The sequence below is a fragment of the Passer domesticus genome, chromosome 9 (genome assembly GCF_036417665.1).
Source record: "Passer domesticus isolate bPasDom1 chromosome 9, bPasDom1.hap1, whole genome shotgun sequence".
Taxonomy (NCBI): Eukaryota; Metazoa; Chordata; class Aves; order Passeriformes; family Passeridae; genus Passer; species Passer domesticus.
Window position 1 is genome coordinate 44637936 of NC_087482.1, and position 17758 is coordinate 44655693.

Here is a 17758-nt window from a genome sequence, read left to right on the forward strand (position 1 = left end):
AGCAAACCTGGGAAAAATCAGAAGAGTACAGGAGGAAAAAGGCAATTATCAGGCATTTTTATACCATGATCAGCAAATGGAGCATAGCAGGAATCCTGGAGCTTTTAATGTCCTCACTCCACTACAGCAACCTTAACATTCAGCCTTTATTTTCCTGTTTCTTTCAGTGTGGGATGGCCAGAGCTTTTGAGAAATGTGAGTTTTACAGAAGCTGTATTCCCAGTTCCCCCTTGCCAGGCAGGTTGTCAAAGGGCTGAGCTACCCCTGTTACTCCTTATTAAAGGATTGATAGTTTCTCCCCTTTCTCTGCTGTCTTAATGTCTTTGGAAGCCTTTGCTGCTTGGTCAGATTTGGTTCCAATTAGTGAGAAGCTAATTTAGAGAGGAGCCTCGCACACATGGGTGGGCACCGTGGCTGTAAAAGTTCCATTTCTCCAGGAAACCAAGCAAAAAATCTGCTAAGCTGGCTGGAAGTTGGTTCAGCTATTTGTCAGAAGGCTGCAGGGTTACTGAGCAGCCTGTCATGGATCACTCCCAAGGCTGGAGGGAAAATCTGAGCAGGTAAACTCTCCCTTGGGGCTGGAAAAGCAAAGAAAAAGGAGGCAGGGAAATATTTTCCCATTAGGGACGGTCAGTGATGGATTTTGATGGATTTGGCTGTGGTGTTGGGTTGGTGTTGGCAGACCTGGGGCATCAGGAGGGGTTGCAAACCTGCCTGGGTTGTGGGTTAAACCTTGTTTTCCATGGATAATTCTGCTTGGAGAATGCAGGGAGGGACAGAGGGGAGGCTCAGTTCCCAAACAAACAGGAAAATGCCCCAGCAGGGTGGTGTTCCCATGAGCTGGAGCTCCACAGCTCACAGCTGACTTTCCTGGAATGGGAAGATGTGAAATTCCAGCAGGAATTCCCAGGAGGGGGATGCAGGATGAGTGCTGGAGATGTGTGGGAGCTGGAGGAGACCATGAGGAGAGCAAAAGATGCAGAAAAATACCTGAACCTGTCACCAGCTCTTCCCCTTATAGTGACTGCCACTCCCATGTCCCCAAAAGCAGGAAAATTCCCATGCCCAAAGTGCCAGCACCCTAAAAGCGTTTTCCAGAGCATGAAAAGCTGAGCTCAAAAAGCCTCTGAGTGATTGATCTCAGGCCAAGATCCAGAAAACAACTTCCCAAAGCTTCCAACTGCTGCACTTTGTGTCCTGCTCCTGAAAGCTGCATCTGAGCAGCCTGGCAGCATTTCTGCCAAAAAAATTCCCTCAAAATTCAGCCCAAATTTCCCTCCAGGTGTCTCCTTCCATCACAGGGAGTGAGTCACACCCTGGGTTTTTGTAATTTGTCTGTGTCTGGCTCCATGTGATGGAGATTATTACAGTTCAGCAAAAATGGGGTTCATTAAACTTAAAATCAGGCATATGAAACTCTCATTTAAATAAAAAGTGATTGAGAATGGTAACTTCCATTTAAAGTGCATCTCCCATCATTTATTTTTTATGCTCTGCCACAGTCACCGTTTAAATTATTAAAAGCAAGAAGTAAAAAGCTTCTCAGGAGATAGAAATGGATTAGATTAAAATTAATCTGACATAATCCTTTCTCTAAAACTGCTGATTCAGTTTGTGCACAAGTTTATCAACATATTTGAGGATGAAGGATAAGGATAAATTCTCCTCTAATTTAGGAGTGCTTTGGCTTGATATTTCTGACAGCACAGGGAACACACAGAGCTCTCTTAATTGAGAGATTTATGAAATTACAAATATTCCTTACAGCACAAATGCCAAGCTCATCACAGATTTACACTCATTTAAGCACCTGAGGTGGTGAGTGGGATCTGCCTCGTTTCAGCTGGGAGGAATTTTGAGGTGCAAAAACTAGGGGCTGGGTCAAGAACAGACCCAGATTTTCAGCTGGCACGCGTCCCTTGTCACCTGCAGAGTCAGCACCCCCAGCATTCCCTTTTTGTGCCCCAGGTGGGTGGCAAGGACACAGGAGGGGCTCTGGGGTCTGTAACTGGAAGGGAAGAGGCTCAGCCCTCCACTGAAGACCTTGGAAACAGGGAAATAATGAGGAACACGGCGTTAATGGATTTTTTATTTATCAGTGACAGCTCGTGACATCTTTAAAAAGAAATCATCTGCGAGCCAGTGGTGTGGTTTATTCCCTGTTTGGTTGCAGTCAGCACTAAATGAAGATTGAAATGGGATTGAGAGGGGGTAGGGCCGGCAGGGTTTGGCTAAAGATGAGTGAAATCTGTCTGACAGAGCCCAGTCAATAGCATTTATCGGGAGCTGTAACATCTTGTGATGTCTTTATGAACTAAATTAGAGATCAGAGTCCTGCTCCCAGGCTCTGCTGACCCTTTCCCTGCACACCCAGCTCTGCTGGCCTCTGCACAGCCCTCGGAGGCAGCCAGGGATGCAGAACGTGCCCAGTGACACAAACACAGCACTGGTGTGTCAAATTTGGGGTTCCACACCCCTGGGTGCACATTCTGCTGTGTTCAAGTCAACCATCCTGGCTGTGGGAGCCCCCATTCCTATGGGGCTGATGTTTTGTTGTTGAAAAATCAATGGGGGTATTGGTTTGGGCATTTTCTGTTACCTCATGCACGTGAAGTGCCTAAAAATGCAACCATGATGTGTTTAAATATAACAAATGTGCAACCAGGATGGTAGATATCAAAGCACTTTATTGTGACACTAAACACTGATTATCTATCAAATAACTGAAGAGAATGGTTTTTTCCTGTGTGCTACAGGCAAGTGCCCTACAGGCCATACCCCCCTCAGGCTGTTTGGGCAGACATTCCAGCCTTGGAGTGGATCATAATTTTAATTCATTGCAGTAAGAAAATTCCTCTGCAACCAACTTTTTTTTTTTTAGAGGTTTGATCAAATCTCTTACAACTACAGATCAAAGGTAGTGAAAGCTGGTATTAAAGGATTAGCTAGGTCACATTGAAATATGGTTTAAAACAAGCCCAGGGACCTTTAGCTTTTCTGAAGCTAGTGCACACACAGAAAAGGATTTTTAGGCTAACTCTGTGTGACTTTAAACAGAAAACCAACCGATGGATTAAATCTGTGAGTCATTCCTTCAGGTGATGTGGGGAGCACTTTATGTAACACAAGCCTGGAGAACATCAGCAGTGACTGAATCCCTCACAGCACAGATGCAGAGCAGAAGTTAATTCAGTGTAGCCATCGCTTGTGCACATACCCAGCTTCCCGTGTTTTTATTGTCTTTTGGTGGTTGCTTATAAGAAATTAGCAGCTTCAGCCCAGGCTCCTTTTTGTGCTGTTCTCTGGCTGATCTCTCCTGTTTCTGGGTGTCAGGGGTGCTTTCTCTCTGCCTGTCAGGTGAAGATGAGTGTTTCTTTGCAAAGATGTTGATGCCACTCTCTGGACCTTATCAAGCCATTAATCCTTTTTTATTACCAGAATTTCCTCATTGAAATGAATTTACAGAGAGAGACAGATTCACCCAGGTGATCCTTGCTGGGGTGAGCCTGCCTCCAGAAATTTCAGTTTAAATGAGAAGGGCTTGGGAGTGGCATAACTCCAGTCCTGGTTCACCATTTCCAGTGAGCACCAGAGAGATAAACACAGCTTGGGTTGGTGAGTGGCTTTTCCTTTCAGGCAAGACTGGCTGTAAATATCTGTAAGACAAGTTTGAAAAGCTTTTCAGACAAAACCCCTCAAGTTTCTCCCCAGAGCAGCCACGCTGTCTCGATGGGAGGGTGGCTGTGCCCAGCTGATGCTGTAGAAATAGTTTTGGTATTTCACTGGACAAATGCCCCAGCGCAGGACCTCATCTGCTGATGTTTTCTATTCAGCACAGATAAAGATTGGTGTTGATTTTCCTCCCTTGGGGTTCAGGTTGCTGATGGCTGAGTGCAATCATGGTTAGTGCTCACAGCCACCCACAGCTGCCTGGCAGAGATAAGCCAGGCCAGCTGTCTGCAGCCAAATTCTGAACTGCTTTAGACACCCAGGAGATGCCCCAGATACAGGGGATATTGATTAGGCTTCAGGTAATGAAGACCTCTTGCCCTTTTAATTACCCAGAGCTGGGCAGTCGAGGGGCTGGGAGGCAAACACAGCACTGAAAATTGCTGTGAGAATGGATCTAACACAGAAATTGGGTAATTTTGTGCATTTTTCTTGTTCTTATAAACTTGTGACAGCACATTTCTCTCTTGCCTGGCTGCTGAGTAACTGTGCCCTCAGATTTGGCATAGCTGAGGGTTCATCTAAACGTGTTTTATTAACTTTAGATTAATCTTGTTCATTATTTATCATTCTTTTTATTAAAACCTGCATTTGAGGCCCAGAGCTGTGGTGTGATGTAGCAGAGCTCAGACTCAAAGGGAGAATTACCAGGTGATACTTTTGTCCAGGCCGATTTCCTTAAATTGTTCTGCAATTATTTAAGACTAGAAGATAAAAAATTGATCCAGTGGTGCTGGCATGGAACTGTCTGTAGCCCCACCAAAAAAAAAAAAAAAAAGGGCAGTGCATAATTCATGTAGCTTTAACATTAAAATAAAACTGGAAAGAGAAAAATGGTCCAAACTGCAGGAATTGCAGAGGACTGGAGTGTGTGGAGAGGAGCCTCACAGGGCTGGGTAGGGCCATGATCACAGAGAGTTGTTCCAGGGGTTTGTCTTTCCTGGATAATTCCCTTTTTCCCTTTCCTGGATAATTCCCTTTTTCCCCTCCCCAGCGTGCTCTGCCAGGGGCTGGTGGCACTTGGAGCCTTCTCTGCTGCTCACATTTTGTGATTCACGGGGCTATGGGTGCTGATTGCTCAATCAAATCACAGTGAAATTTGCAATTATGGAATTTGAATTATGAGTATCCCAACAAGCAGTTGGCAGATTTTAATAAGCAAATTGAGAACACAGCTCAGGTTCACAGGACACTCATCAGATAATCAGTTCAGCTTTAGCTTTGCCCAAATTTGCTGTAACGTTCACTTATGAGCAGTTTGAAATGGAAGCAATCAGAGCAAAAAAGCCCAGCAGTCTGCAAATTATCCACCAAAAATTAGTTTTCTATACAACAACTGTGGGTATGGCTGGGGGCTGTACAACAAAATGATATTATAGCATTTGGATATATTTAAAAAAAAAGAGCAGGTGGGAATTTTTGGCACAGGAACACCCAGAACCAAGAAATTTGGCTAAATCACCTAAAAGCAAAGTGCAGAATCCTCCTGACCATCACCTGCACTACAATAGTTGAGGGAACAGCTTCTCACCAGGAAAAACTTCACTGTTGCTGTTGGCTCTGTCTGGGAATGGCAGGGAGCAAAATAGACAGGAAAACTTCAGCACTTCCCATCCTGCAAAAAAATGAATGGATTTTGAAAAAAAAAATTAAACAGCCATAATTTTACAGAAGTACATTCTGCAAAAATAACTGAATTTTAAAAAATAATTTTAAAACAGCCATAAATTTACAGAAGTGCATTCTGAAAAAAAAATTGAATTTTGAAAAAAATTTTGAAACAACCATAAATGTACAGAAGTGCATGATCAAGGGAAGTGCCAACCAAATACTCTGAGCTGTGTTCACCCCATCTGGATTTAAACTGTTTATAGCAGGGGATGAGCCTCAACTCTCCTTTCAAAATGTCTCAAAAATAATTAATGTTTCAGTCATAGTTTGGGCTGTTTGGGTCAGTTTAAAGGGAGGATTTCATAATTTCCTTAATTTCATGTTTTTCTGTTGCCATGTGTAATGAAACATCATTTTTGTGCATCATGATTTACAGAAAACCTTCTGTTTTTCCACTGAAAATCAGTTCCCACCTGTCCAGCTTGAGCGTGACAGAGTGGGTGATAAGGTAGGAATTATAGCAATCATTGAAGATTGGATTAATCTCTGTAACTTTCAGCAAAGCCTATAAAAATAATAGTGTATTGTACCCACACTGTTCTTATTAAAAATGATAAATGACCCCCATTTTTTGGCTAATGCTGAACCCAAAATTCCATCATTCTCCTCAGCTTTATGGCTGCCATAATCTTGGTATTTTAATAGCTCTTCCCATAATAGCCACAGAGACCTTTTTAAGTGGCAGCCCTGACTTTATGGAAGAGACTTAAAAAAAAAAAATCAAGAAGAGTTTCTTCTACTTGAAGGCAGAGGCAAAATATGTGCACGTCCCAGAGGGGCAAGCAGAGAAATGTTATTTTGGCAAAGCACAGGCCTAAGTTAATAATTACTCAGAATTTCTGTGCAGCTTTCACTGTAGAGTAAATAACGGAAATGAAGAAAAATAAGGTTACAAGATGTCCTGGGTCTGTGAAGGGATGACCAGGCACAGGGATTGAAGCTCGTGGGGTTTCTCCTCTCCTTTAAAAACAGCAAATACAGGTCAGAAATTGAGTAATAGTCTATGTTTGAGAGATCTGCTTTAAAGGGGAAATGAAAAGCGTGAGAAATTAGGCAAAAATCCCATGAAAAGGGCCCCAAATTAGACAGGAGGAGTTTGTAATGCATTCCTCAAGGAATTAGAGCCTGGTGTGTGATTAGGGCCACGGGTTGCCCGTGTCTGCTGGCTCCTTGTGCTCCAAGGCTCTGTGTTGGTGACTTTGGGAAACCTTTCCATCACCAGGAGCCACCCCAGGCTGTGTTTGAAGTGTCTGTTTGCTCAGGAGTTACAAATTGCCTGTGGGATGTGAGCTGCCTGTCACTTCCAGAGCAATTAGAGAGGCAGACCTTATCAAAAGGAACCTGTCAGCTCGGAGGAGCCATAAATATTGCACCAGGATCTCTCAGGAAATCAAAGGCACTGGGAGGGAGTACTTATTTACATGTTGCTACACAAGCAGCAGCACTTAGAGATGCTCCAGTCCCTGCTGCTCCCTGGGCTCCATGTTCCATCAGGCCCATGGGGTTTGAGAGGAGGAGAGAGGAAGAATTAGCCAGTTTTAAATGTTATAGAGCAATGATGGACTGCTCCTAACGTCCAGTTCTGTGTCATTTGGGCAGCTGGATCTCTCTGGCATTGATAGGAAGGCACAGCTGCACCTTCAGACCTTTACTGTGTTCCAAATTAACAGTTTGAGGGTGGTTTTGGGGGGATTTCAGTGTTTTTCCCTCTAGAAATGGGTCTCCTTTAGTCCCCCCTGCACTGGGTTCTTCATTTTGGAGAGATCCCATTTGTTCCTGCCTTTGATCAGATCTCCTCCTCTTGCCCAGCCTCCTGTGCCCTGCTTACCCAGCCCTTACAACCCTTAAATATTGTACAGCAATCTGTTTCAAAGATCTTTAAATTTTATATAGCAATAATGGACTGCTCCTAATGTCCAGTTCTGTGTCATTTGGGCAGTTGGATCTCTCTGGCTTTGATAGGAAGGCAGAGCTGCACATTCAGACCTTTACTGTGTTCCTCAGTTTTATGCAGCCAAATTAACAGAGTTTGAAGGTGGCTTTGGGGGAGATTTCAATTTTTTGCCCTCTAGAAATGGGTCTCCTTTAGTCTCCCCTGCACTGGGTTCTTCATTTTGGAGGGATCCCGTTTGTTCCTGTCTTTGATCAGATCTCTTCCTCTTGCCCAGCCTCCTGTGCCCTGCCTACCCAGCCCTTACAACCCTTAAATATTGTACAGCAATCTATTTCAAAGATCTTTAAATTTTATATAGCAATAATGGACTGCTCCTAATATGTAATTGTGTCATTTGGGCAGTTGGATCTCTCTGGCATTGGTAGGAAGGCACAACTGCACCTTCAGACCTTTACTGTGTTCCTCAGTTTTATTCAGCCAAATTAACAGAGCTTGAAGGTGGCTTTGGGGGGATTTCAGTGTTTTGCCCTCTAGAAATGGGTCTCACTCAGTTCCTTCCACCAGTTTGGAGGGATCCCAGCTCATCCCTTTGTTTCTCTCTTTGGTCAGACCTGCTCCTCTAGCCCAGCCTCCTGCTTGCCCAGGGCTCCCAAGCTGGCCCTCAGCACCAGTGACAGAATTATCCCAGACCTTTTAACTGAGGCAGAGCCCAGGAAAAGCTCCTACATTGATTATAGGGCTGGAAAGTCTTGAAAATGCCAGCACAAGGGCTCTCAGTGGCTCTCACCAGCAAAGAGATGAGAACTCCTTAAGCCAAAGGCATCATTAGCCCACAAGCACAGAACCAGAGACTACAATGAAAGTATTTAACCTGGAAATTAGAAGGTTTTTAGCAATTAAAGTGATACTGGCTCACAGAGAAAAGCAGCAGCCCTTTCTGGGATGCAATTATACCTATGATACCTCCTGGGGGAGGATGGGAGGGACAGGGATTGATCCAGAAATTCCCTCCCCACTGTTTTCCTGTGGTCAGGTCACCATTTCCACTTTCAGAGCTGAAATTGCAGAGCTCAGGAGGCTCTGGTGGAAACCTTGGTGTGAAGAATCACTCCAATTTCAACACCTCTGTACATCCCAGGGCAGGGATGTTTATTTGCCTGGTGCTGGCTGCTTCTGGAGGAGCAAGATAATTGTTCACCGAGAGTAAATTTAACCAAAAAAGAAAAAAAAAAAAAAAAAAAAAAAAAAAAAAAAAAAACCAAAACAAAAAGCAAAAATAAACAAAAAAAACCCAAACCAAACTTAACTGCTTGCAGAAAATAATAAGCTGGCTGGGAATGGTACCTTGTTTGCTCTGAGTATCCTCTTGACATCAGCATGAGGTTCCTTCTAATGAGATGCACATGTGTAAATATGATGATTAGATATTCCCTCATAAACAGAATTATCATGCCTTTCTAAAAGTCTAAGCAGGCATTTTCAAGTCCTGTTGTTAAAAATAAATAAATAAAGGCCAAAAGGCTGCATTCAGCCTCTTCTGGCTGGGAACAGTGGGACGTGAGGGCAGAATATATTTTCCAAAGTACCTAATGGTAGTTGAGGTCAATTACAGCCACGACTCATTAGAGTATTAAAACAAGAATGTGATTTTTAGTATAATTAGTGTTCCCTTAGAAAACTGCAGCAGTCTTGTATCCACTCCAGGCTCTTTGAGTGTGTTTGGGCATTTGGCTCAGGCAGATATAACAGGGTTAGACTGCATTAACCTCACTCACAGCCTCTGCAACGTCTCTCACTTCTTCTTTATGGCTCAAATAACTTCCAAAGACGCCTTATAAAACACAGAGCCCTGTCTAATTAGTCACAGAGAAGATTACAGCTGCTTAATTTAGTGTTCAGTTTTCTGCTGATTCAGAAATTCCTGAGGAATAAAGCATCCAGTGGGTGATAACACAACTTGGCACATCCTCCTCACAACTGGCTTTAAGGGGGGGAAAAAAATTAATTAGGGAGGATGAAAGCAAAGCCATGGGCAGGCTGGAATGTTCACAACAAAAAGGTGAGATTCCTGTGAAATGCATTTTATTCTGCATGAAGTGGAAGGAGTAGCAGGAATATCAGATCCGTGTGTGGGATTGGAAGCATCACAGCTGGAAATTTGCATTTGGAGTGATGCCTTTTCCTCTGGTCCTAAAAATATGAGCCAGACACAGTTAGGGTGATAAAAGGGGCACCTTGATGTAAGGAGCCTTGAGTGCACAAATTCAGCAGGTGGAAAAGGCTGAGGATGCACCCTGCTCATGATTTCTGTACAATTTTTATAGATTCTGCAAATTAGCCTATCTGACAAGAACACCCCAATTAGGAACCTGCCCGGTGAATTAACACCCCCAGTTCTAAATTCTCCCCCCTCAGATGAGATCCAGGCCCTGTTCACAAAAATTTGTCTCAAAAAGCCATTTTCAGCCTTGGTTTCTAAAGAGAGCCAGGACAGCACAAGGATCCTGGAATTTGTTTTGTCTTTCTGCCTAGGAAAGCATTGAAGCTAAACTATGGTAAAAATATATGTTTAGAGAATACAGAGAATATATGAAGTAAAAAAAGGTAAAAAAAACAACACAGGATCAGAGAATTCAGAGAAGATAAAAAGATAAAAATCAAAAGGACATTAGAGAATATATGAAGTAAAAAAGGTAAAAACCAAAACAGAGCATACAAAAAAACCAAACCAAAAAGCAAACATATATATATCAGAGAATATAGAGGAAAAAAAAAAGGCAAAAACCAAAACGGCATCAGAGAAAATATGAAGGAGAAAAAAAAAGATAAAAACAAAAAAAGAGCATATAAAAAAAAAACAAACCAAAAATATATATCAGAGAATATATAAAAGAAAAAAGGTAAAAACCAAAATAGCATCGGGAATATAGAGAAGACAAAAAGGTAAAAACCAAAACAGCATCAGGGAATACAGAGCAGATAAAAAGGTGAAAAAACAAAATGGCATCAGAGAATATAGAGCAGATAAAAAGGTAAAAACCAGAAGGGCATCAGGGAATACAGAGAAGATAAAAAGGTGCAATCCACCAGGCCATCAGCAGCCATGGGGCTTGTTCCACGGGCTGTGCTGTCTCCATTTTTCCCTGCTGACAGCGGGTCCCTTGTGCTTGCAGAGCTGACCTACGCCTGGATCTTCAACGAGTACCCCACCTTTGTGCACCAGGACAACCGGCGCTTCGTGTCCCAGGAGACCGGGAACCTGTACATCGCCAAGGTGGAGACCTCGGACGTGGGCAACTACACCTGCGTGGTGACCAACACCGTGACCAACAGCAAGGTGCTGGGGCCACCCACGCCCCTCGTCCTCAGGAACGACGGTAGGACCCTCCCCAGCTGCCCCTGGGGCTTTGCTGTGTTTTCGTGGCTGGATGTCGCCCAGAAAGTAAAAATTGGCTGAAGTGTTTCTGTTGGAGTGTCTTGGTTTGGAAAGACAGGTGTCTGCTAAGGAAGGCAGGAGCCACCCCTGAAATGGAAAATGTAAACGCCCTCCCTCTCAATTGTTATAAATTTTAAATTAAGGGGCTCTCAGGCAAAAAATATGGGGACAGGAATAACAGTTCTTTAATAGGGAAGAAAATAAAAAGATAAAATAAACAATGCAGTGAACCAAAAGAACACTGCTAGAGTCAGAACACAGCCTGACACCCTGTGGGTCACGGTGTTGGTAGCAGTCCAATTGGAATTGTGGCTCAGCCCTCCTGCAGTGTTGGGTGTGGTTCTGTTGGAACAGAGATCCTGGAGAAGGGTGTAGTCTTCCTCTGAAGATCAGTGAAAGAGGCAGCTGCTGCTCCTCTGGGAAATCCAGTGGAGAAGCTGTGCTGTGTTCCAGAATCTCAGATTATATCCAGGTAGGAATGTTTGGCTCCTCCCTCTGGGTGGAGCATCTCCCAATGGAAGCTGCAGTTCTTATCAGCCATGCAGGGACATTCCACAGCCTGTTATCAGCAGATGTTCTCCCCCAAAAACTGCCCACTGAACAGAAGACAACTGCCATACAGATGGCAAATAGAATACAATTTACCTGGCAATCCAGGACAGGAAGGGTTTTCCCCTCTCACAGTTTTTCAGTGGTGCTGGAGCTGGGGCTCAAACTTATGGACAGCCAAAGTTGCTCTCTCCACTGCTGGAGCAACTGTGAGAGTCAGGCAGTAATTACAAAAGAAAAACCCAGTGGGAGTTGGCCAAAGACAGGAAACTAAATAGATTTTAGAGTCTGGACATAGCAGTTTTTCTCATTTTATGCAGCCCAAAAGTGAACAAAGGCACTTTGTTGTTTCGGTAACTGTTAGCTCAGCCTGTGTTTCCCAGCAGAATTAGTGCTATTATTAGTGGTCTGTGGAATAATACAAAAAAGGAGAGAAGAAAGCAAAAGAGGATTTCTAAATTTATACAGACAATTGATCTGTATCATCATCATTTTGGAGCAGATAAGAAAAATACATTTGCATGTTAATTTCCAATTAAAATTAATTAAAATGTCTCTGTTTAAAGGCTAACAGTTGGGACATTTGTTCCAGGAATAGAAGTGCAATGTTAGCAACTTCTCCTGGAAGAAGATCCACTGTCACCTCATGGGATTTGACAAAAATTCCTTGCTTGGAAAATGCAGGCTCCGTACTGCAGCCTCCTGCCCATCAGGTTGTCAGAATCCCTGTGGATGGAGTGGGAAATGCTGCTGGTGATGAGGAATTGTCACAGCTGGACTGGGAGGAGTGGAGGTGCTGCTTTTCCAGCTCTGCTCCATCTCTGCCTTCCCTTTCAGGGAATTCTGTATTCCTACAAACACAGCAGCAGCAAATCTGTCCCTCCGAGTCCACAGTGAGCCGTGGCATGGATGGCAAAGAGCAATGTTTAAATTTGCCTTGTGCTAACAATTGCAGTTATGAAATAATCTTTTTTTAATATTCCAATAATAGGATTTTTTTTTTTTGCAAACCCTACTGGAAGAAGTGGAGAGGAATTTGATACAAGGGTGCAGTGATAGAACAAAAGGAAATGGCTTTAAACTGATGGGGCAAGGATAGATGGGCAAGGAATTGTTCTGTGTGAGGGTCAGGAGGCCCTGGCACAGCTCTGACTGCCCCATCCCACTCCAAAACCTCCTGAGACCATCCAGATGTTGAGAGCTGCTGCTTCCCTATTTCTCTTTAAAATGTGGGATTTGCCATGCCAGGGTTGAAACAGTAACAGTGGGAAAGGACCAAAATAGTCCTGGAATAAAATTGCCATCAGCAGCAGCTGCATGGGCCAATTAAACTGCAACGTTTCACAGGTGTTGTCAGGAAATGCATATCAAATCCTCAGACAGATTAGCCTCCTCCTGAATTCCTGGGACTTTCAGCCCAAAAAACGTTTTTAAGCTTTGAGATTGGAAGAAAGACACAAAAGCCTCTGAAATGCCAGCACAGGGAGCAGCTGATGTGCCCTGACACTGGGAGTGCTCTCCAAGCCACCAACCCAGGCTCTGCTTCAGCCCTTTATTTTCTCCTCCATCCCTGCCACCTGCACAGCTAAGTCAGATGTTCAATCACACAGGAACAGCAGGAAAACTGAGGATTTTCTGCATGGAAATGATCTCGGATTCAGGATGGAGATGTCTCAACTGCTCTGATGTTACTGCTACAAAGAGGAGACAGCAGGACTCACTTCATACCCTGTACATATTTATGGAGATAGGCAGGGTCATTGCAGCAGGAGCCTTGTGGTTTTGCCAGATATAAATCCTGATTTTTCCAGGTGCAAATCCTGATTTTTCAGTGGTTGGAGTTCACAGTGAGGCTGGGAGAGGCCAGAGCTGCAGGGCTGAGTTGGGTGGTGGCTGTAGTTGGTGTCCCACAGCCCCAGGGAAACATTCCCACCCCACTGGGGGTTTTATCCCCCTGGAATTTCAGCTCTCCAGGCCCAACCCAAGGCAAAGAAATGGGAATAAATAAAAATTGAGTGAAGAGAAGGGGGGAAAGATCTCCACAAGTTCTATCAGCTGCTGCTTTGGAGACCACAGGGCAGTTCTTGGCTTGATTGAAGCTCACACAGCAAATATTCAGCACAGATTTTGGAGAAATTTATGCAAGATTGCAAAAATTTGGCAGGTCCCAGTTGGGAAAACAGCATTTTGAGCTTTTGGAGGGTGCAGTGTTAACATGCAGAGGGCCAATGTGTGAAATGCCACGTAATTCTTGTTTGTATGGTTGTAATGCTGGAATGTCACCAGGAAATCCCAGATTTCCTGTTTCATGTGCTGGGCAGGACACAAATATGGGGAGAGTATCCATATTTTTAATAAATGCATTTCAATTTGACAACAGAGGCTGTGCAGCAGCTACTTTGTTGAACATTTATTTGCAATTACTATGTTGGAAGAAAGATGACATCACCTGCTCTTGCATCAGAACAGGGAACATTCAGGTCAGCAAGCAGAGGTGGACTTGGTGTCAGCATCACACTCAGCATTTCCAGCTTCACCACTGGAAAATTAAAGGAAAAAAACAGGATTTTCTTGCATCCAGTGTGAAAAGCAAGAGCAGTCAGCAATCACAGGCCAACCTCAGCAGCTCTGACGTGCCCCAGTGTCACTGCAGGCTCCTGCTGGCTCATTTCTGGATTTTTGGGATTCTCCAGGGCTGACCCAGCTCCTCTCCTGCCTTGGCCACCGTCCAGGAGGTGCCGCACTGTTGAGATTGGAACTGCAATCATCAATTAGCTGATAATCACTATTGGTGGAATTATATGTGCTGGGTTTAAGACAGTGCAGTGGCTGGAAATGGAGCCATTTGTCAGGGGTATAATGGCCTTTTTATGTGCACAAATTTTTAAACACAATTTCATAAAGAGGCTGCCACGCTCTGTGATTTACTGGGGCAGTAAAAAATAAAGAAATTACCCGAGGAGTAGAAGATCTCTGTGCATTGAAATCCTGGAAGTTAATAGAAATATCTGTGTTAACTCCAGGGGTTTTAAAACTTTTTTCCTAATGGCTGTTTGTTCCACGTTCCATTTCTAGAAGATGCTGAACCTCCCTGATTATTGCTCCCTTTATTTCACAAGTTACCTGCAAAAATCCTGCATATTCAAAAGCAAAAAGTAACAGAGCCACGAAGAGATTTTAATCTTTGGCAGATGGTGTGGAGAGTTGGTTCAGCTTCTCCTCTGGCAGTAAATGGGAAAAGAGCCCACACTCCACGGCTGTTAGGAACAAGCCATGTTTAAAATGAATGGATTAATTGGGCAAGTAATGATGTATAGAACAGCTCTGTGCTAGCACAGGAACACTTGTGAATTTACTGCTGAAATTCAACCAAGCCTTAGCATCTCCTTTATGTTCCCAGGGGTGATGGGAGAGTATGAGCCCAAAATAGAAGTGCAGTTCCCAGAAACTGTTCCATCTGCGAAAGGCACCACGGTGAAACTGGAGTGCTTTGCCTTGGGCAAGTAAGTTTGGATCCATTATTATGATTAATTATTATTCCTGCAGCTCCTCACGTTGGTGGTGCTGGGTTTGTGGGGTTTGCAGCAGTTCCTAACTTCCCTCAGCAGGAGTTACTTGTGGCCAGTTTTCAGAGCAGCCACGGGGCTTGGGGTTTCTTGTTTCTGGAGTAAACACTGCCAACACTTCCAAAACGTTGGGACTGGCAGGAAAATCAGCACAAAATGCATGGTTTGGGTTGGAAGGGACCTTAAATGCCAACCAGTGCCACCTCTGCTGTGGGCAGGGACTCCTTCCACCATCCCAGGCTGCTCCAAGCCCTGTCTTTTGGGCACTTTTAGCGCAGCCACAGCTTCTCTGGGAAACCCCTACCAGGGCCTCCCCACCTTAAAATGGATGTGTTTTTACAGCAGAACCCCAAATTCAGCTGGGTCAAAACATTATTTTAATAATAAAATCTCTCCTGCTTATACACCGCGATAAACACATTCACGTTAAGTCCCACATAACAAAACCCCTCTGACCCTGTGCCAGGCCCCTCGCTCTGACCATGGCTTCCTCTGCCAGTGTCGTTGTGCCTTCTCTCCCTTCCCCAGCCCCGTGCCCACGATCAGCTGGAGGAGGGCGGATGGGAAGCAGCTGCCCAGGAAGGCGCGGAGGCACCGCTCCAGCGGGCTCCTGGAGATCCCCAACTTCCAGCAGGAGGATGCCGGGCTCTACGAATGCGTGGCTGAAAATGTGAGAGGCAAAAACGTGGCACGGGGACAACTGACGTTTTATGGTAAGCAGGCTGCCTGCTTTCAGGGCTTTCTTTATTGCAGTCAGTGCAATCTGCAGTAAATATTTTGTGAGGACGTAATTTTGCCAGGATATTTTTGAAATGACTTTCTTTTCAAATGGCACATCTCGAGAAGGGTGTAATTTGAAATAAAACCTGGCTGAATGGTGCATATTAATTGAGAATCAGAGCAGCTGGAACAAAAACACATCCCCAGAAGGACATTGGCATGGAAACGTGCTGGAAATGCTTGGAAAAGTCTCATTTTCCTTCTCGTGGCTGGGAGGGTAAGGCAGGAAATCTGGGGGAGCATCCTTGTGTTACAGCTTGGGATTTATGATGTATGGGTTGCCCCAGCTTTTGTGGATAAATGTTAATTGCTGATAACCAATTAAGGACAGCTTTCAAGAGGATCAGTGATTGAAGAGCAGGGGGAGTTGGGATTTAACAGTGTCAGGGCAGAGCCCTCTCCCCTCAAAGGCTTTCTGCACCTGCTCTTCCCTGGCTGCAATCACAGCCCTTGAGCCAGGCACTGTGAAATGCCAAATTTCAGCCTCCTAGGCCTGCTCTTTTAGATAGAAGAGGCATTAATCCCTCTGATCCTGCTGCTCATCCCCAAATTTCTGCTGGGAACAACCCACAAAGCAAACTGGAAGTGTGGCTTTACCTGTGTAGAGGTGAGTGAGAGCTGCAGGGAGGGGATTTAGGGGCACAAGGGGCTGGGTTTGGTAGCAAGGTTCTGTTGGAGATGTTTTGGAGAGGAGAAGCTGCAGGTTCCACACCCCACAGATGTGCAGAGACCTCCAGAGCATCCAAAAAATCCTGGTTGTGTTGCTCCCCTGGTCCCATCCCATGTTGTTCAGAGGAAATATGGACAAAAATTGAGAGTTTTCTCCCCCAAACGCTCCTGAGCTCCTGTCAGCAGGGAAGATTGGGTTGAACTCAAGAGATGAGGAGAATGGTTTTTGATTTATAATAACTTTGCCACAGAAAAAGAGTTTGGGAACCAACCCTTCTGGCAAAACTGAATTGAATTTGGGGGGTAATGTAAGTTTTTTTTAAAAAGTAGGGATGTTTTCAAATTAGAAATATCTCTGAGAGAAATTTCATTTAGAAATCAGAACTTTGGGGGCTTCCATTTCAAATGAACATTTCTCCTTTTAAAACTGAGGGAAATATAAAATAAGAAAACGTTAAAAAGGAGTGAAAGAACAAGAACAAAGTTAAATTTTTCATGTTAAGGAAAGAATCCGGGGTTGATTTGAATGGGTTTTAATTTCTTTTAATTAGATGATTTAAAGATTCATTTTTCTGTGCTGTGTTTTTCTCCTGATTTTCCCCATGTGGAGAGTAAATTAAAAGACTCATCAGTTGTACAGTTTTGCTGTACCCACAGCCAGAGCTGCCTTCCTTGGAAAGCAGCAAATGGAGCCTTTGGAACACTCCCACCATAGCATATATCGAATTATAATCTCATTATTGTAATGAATTTACCACTCTGGATCCTACACAAAAGCTGCCACGGTGGCTCCTGCTGCTTTTCACACCCATTGTGGCATTTCAGCAGAGAATCTCGAGGTTTTTTGGGAAGAGGAGTGTCCTGCTCTCAGTCTGTCACGCTGGGAACTCTTTCCATCTCTTCCCTGGGAGAGGAGGAATTCCCCAGGGAGGGGTGGCAGACAGGCACCTCCCCTGCTGCAGGTTTCAAAGATAATTCACTAAAACATCATCCTTCTTGTCTTGAGGATGGTGATTTTCCAGGGAACTAGTTGGGTTTCTTAGGGTAACTTGTGTTTTGCAGCCAGTACTGAAAATAGAGCTCTTAAAAAAAACCCCAAATTGCATTCTGTATTCTGGGCTCTGGAGTTTTGTGTGGCAGCAGAATTTTTTAAAGGAAAGTAACTTATTGTAAACTTTTATGCAAAGAGTTGGGGGAAAGAATTTCTTTAATTTTCCTTATGATTTATTATGTTATTATTATTATCCTTATTATTTATTAATTTTCCATAATAATTGGGGGTTTTTTTAAAGCTGAGAAATGGTATTTCATTATTGAAATACAACTGTAATGCTTGCAGAGCTTTCAAGCTGCTTTTGGAAGGTCAGGGCTGCTGCCTGGAGAGGGAAACGCTCTGGAGGTGCAGAAAGGTGCAGGTTTGAATGGATTTGAGGAAGAAATTTTTTATCATCAGGGTGGGCAGAC

At 44.0% G+C, this 17758-nt stretch overlaps 1 protein-coding gene across 3 annotated transcripts in view; it reads left to right on the forward strand.

The window, feature by feature from the left end:
- LOC135308221 (contactin-4) overlaps window positions 1–17758 on the forward strand; it is a 269514-nt gene that overhangs the window by 189779 nt on the left and 61977 nt on the right. For all 3 annotated transcript variants that reach the window (XM_064433116.1, XM_064433118.1, XM_064433119.1), the window contains 3 exons: window positions 10468–10671; window positions 14680–14782; window positions 15374–15558. In XM_064433116.1, the coding sequence (XP_064289186.1) occupies window positions 10468–10671; window positions 14680–14782; window positions 15374–15558 (492 nt within the window). The remainder of the gene's footprint in view (window positions 1–10467; window positions 10672–14679; window positions 14783–15373; window positions 15559–17758) is intronic.